General features: G+C 33.0%; 1 protein-coding gene across 1 annotated transcript; it reads left to right on the top strand.

Moving 5' to 3' along the window:
* Positions 1 to 2,548, top strand: LOC112588705 (uncharacterized). The gene is made up of 4 exons (XM_025299396.1): positions 1 to 91; positions 1,308 to 1,466; positions 1,954 to 2,164; positions 2,349 to 2,548. The coding sequence occupies exons 2-4, from the start codon at positions 1,313 to 1,315 to the stop codon at positions 2,515 to 2,517; spliced, it is 534 nt and encodes a 177-aa protein (XP_025155181.1). The 5' UTR covers positions 1 to 91; positions 1,308 to 1,312; the 3' UTR covers positions 2,518 to 2,548.
* Positions 2,549 to 3,583: the final 1,035 nt, after the last annotated feature.

The following is a 3,583-nucleotide window of genomic DNA, read 5'->3' as shown; positions in this document are numbered from 1 at the left end:
AAGGTGAACCATTCCCGTGGATGCGTAGTAGCCACCATTCAGAAATTTGCCCCAAACTTTAAAACACCAATATGGCGACACATTGAAACAAGTGAGGTATTTTAGTTGAGTGTATTTTTTTCGGTGTTTTTTATTGTTTGCACGCAAGATCAGTGTATACAGGGTGATTCAAAACAACCTTCCATTATTAAAAGTATAAAATCCTGATAAAATTCTAAAACAACTTTTCCTCTTGCAAAATTTTGGCAAAAGCTTAGATTTTAAATTATTAACAAAAATAGTAGACCTATTGTGGGTCGGGTACGGGAGGTAGATAGGTGCGGCGCAACTCACCGTCAGATGTAGGCGCTAACGCGGAGTACCCGCAGCAATCAGCTGATCATACTATACATGTTATACACTAGCTACGTTCCAATATTCATTGCCAGCATAAAAATCTGTATTTTGTATCTGTAACGTGGTGCGACGGATGTCTTGTTCGGTTGGGGTACAGCTCGGCGTATCTTCGAGTAGCAACGGCGACCTGGCAGTGACAGGCTCCGAGTGTCAATAGCATGTCATAATATTCTTCGTTCGTATATGTTGCCATATCGTCTTGACGTTAACGCTTCTAATAACCGCAGGATTATTGATTAAAGCATCGATTGTTTCAACGCATTTATACGATCGTCGCAGGATGTCCATTGGTGCATCTCCCACCACGCACGACCGCCGCTTCGCATTGGTCGTGCAATGAATACGAGTGAATGAGTAAGAAAGAGACAGAAAGACTTGGAGAGACCGAGAACGTGCTTGCATGTGTGTGCGCGTACAATCCTGGCTGTTTTCCAAAATTTTTGCCAATTATAACAATCACCTAACGTCACAGAAAATATAGATTTTTATGCTGGCAATGAATATTGGAACCTAACTAGTGTATAATATGTGTAGTGTGATCAGCTGATTGCTGCGGGTACTCCGCGTTAGCGCCCACGTCTAACGGTGAGTTGCGCCGCACCTGTCTACCTCCCGTACCCGACCCACAATAGGTCTACTATTTTTGTTAATAATTTAAAATCTAAGCTTTTACCAAAATTTTGCAAGAGGAAAAGTTGTTTTAGAATTTTATCAGGATTTTATACTTTTAATAATGGAAGGTTGTTTTGAATCACCCTGTATATATAATAATAAGGTAAGAAGTTGGATATTACCGAACTGAACAAATAAAGCAAATGTTTAAGATTACAATTGACAAGATACAAGATAAACAATTGTAAATGCTATGTCAACAGTACATTAATCTACTGCATATTTGGTTATGTTTATAGATACAATGCCATCGTGTTGTATAAAGAATTGCAAAAGTCATACATTTTACACCGACAAAAAAAATATAACATTCTTTAGATTTCCAAAGGAAAAAGTGATATTAGAGAAATGGATAAATGCTTGTGGAAAGAGTGAAGACAACACAAAAATTATTTCTGGTGAGTTGATATCAGTGATACTTTCTATATAATATAACATAGCTGATAGATCTGTAAGGCAATATTCAATCAGTTTTTTGTCTCTTTTCTTTAACTGAACTGGCTGCACTAATGCATAAAATATGTATACACATTGAAGTAAATAAAGTATACATACAAGATTTTTATATCTAAGTTTGCATAAATTTCTTGTACTAGTACAACTAATTCAGCTAACAAGAGAACAAACCACTTATGTTTGAGGATGTTTTAAATATAAGATCAAAAACTATAAATACCAGTCATATTATATATGTCTTCTATTTAATAAATGTAATTGTGTATCAATGATTTAGCAACTTTCATTAACTAGACACAAATTGTGATAGAGTAAGAAAATGCAGAGCAACCAATAACTGCAAATAAAATTTACTTTTTGTGATATGATTTTATCATAAGTATATTACAGGACTATATAGAGTATAATAAGAATATTGTACAATTGTAGGAAGGATACGCAGTCTTCATTTTGAAGATGACTGTTTTGTAATGCGATGGACACAGCCAAAATCTGCTAAAACATGTATGAAACAAATGAAACGACTCAAGGAGGGTTCTATTCCCACAAAAATGTTACTATTAGATAAAAGCAGGAAAAGAAGAAACAAAAAAGGAACAATGTCAGATAGTGATCATGTTTCTGTAATGACAGGAAAAATGTATGTATTTTGCCATTGTTAACAGTAGTATGTACAGTCTTTCTTTATGTCATTGTGTTATATGCATTATATACCACTTTAAGTTCTATTTATGGTTTCTGAAATACTAAGATCAAATTATGAATATTGCTAAATGTAATACTTTTATTATTGTTAATTATTTAACAATGTAATTATTTGTCAGGTTAAACACCGAAACATCTAAACAGCAAATGAGCGAATTATCCACTTGTCTACAGATTGAATGTATCGAGGAAAATATATATAGTGAAGAAGATAATTTTGATAAACAGAACTCTCTTATATCATTGAATGACGTGCTAAGAGAAAATGAGTACATACTTGTATTTTAAACTTACACAATAGAATTAGTGCGTATGCTGAGTTTGGTTGTAATACTAAAGTATTATTTTGTAAGATAATGCGTGAAAATAATATATTTTTGCGTTTTGTAGAAACCAAAAAAGTGAAAACTATGATGTATCTGAGACGTTATTGCAAAAGTTACGATGTTTTGAAATAGAAAATAAGAAACTTTTACAAAAGAACAAACAACTCAAGAAGAAAAATGAGCAATTAAACACACAAGTAGAACAACTGCAGACAAGTGTTATGCAAAATGTTTCTATGATATAGGTAATGGAAATAGATAAAAGGAAAGAAGCAAATAAAATAGTCGTTAATACATTAATACGTTGCGAAAGGTATTAACACCAGGACGGGTAAAAAGTATTATTAATGTATAAAGTATACACCGAATAATACTCGTAAAAAATGGTTATCCGAGGATATCATATCTGCAATTGCTCTAAGATCATTGAGTCCAAAAGCGTACAGATATCTAAGGAATATTTAAAAAATGCCATTGCCGTGTGAATCAACATTACAAAATTGGGTGGCATCATTCAGTATTTCACCTGGAATTTTAAAAGACGTGTTAAGAATCATGCATAATAAAGGACACAACCTTTCTACAGTGGAAAAATCAACCATTTTGAGCTTCGACGAATTGTATGTATCTAATAAATTGGATCTAGAAAGAAAAGAACAAAAAGTGTATGGGCCTCACAAAACTTGTCAGTTTGTTATGGCTCGAGGATTATTTAACACTTGGAAACAACCCATTTATTACAATTTTGATGAACCTATGTCTCGCAACATTTTATTTACTTTAACGCAAGATCTATATTTGGCTGGTTATGTTGTTGTAGCTATTCTATGTGATATGGGACCGACAAATTTAAAATTATGGAGAGAATTTAATATTGGAATCAATATTAATAATCATCCCAACGACATAAGCAGTGAAAAGCAATATTTTGTTATATATCCCGTAGACAAATCATCAAAAATATTCTTTTATGCTGACGTCCCTCATTTACTAAAATCAGCAAGGAACAATCTATTTCATTCTGGGTT

Source organism: Harpegnathos saltator, unplaced genomic scaffold (assembly GCF_003227715.2).
Source record: "Harpegnathos saltator strain DR-91 unplaced genomic scaffold, Hsal_v8.6 scaffold273, whole genome shotgun sequence".
Taxonomy (NCBI): domain Eukaryota; kingdom Metazoa; phylum Arthropoda; class Insecta; order Hymenoptera; family Formicidae; genus Harpegnathos; species Harpegnathos saltator.
The sequence above is the reverse complement of the archived record's forward strand: the minus strand, read 5'-3'. Positions and strand labels throughout refer to the sequence as shown.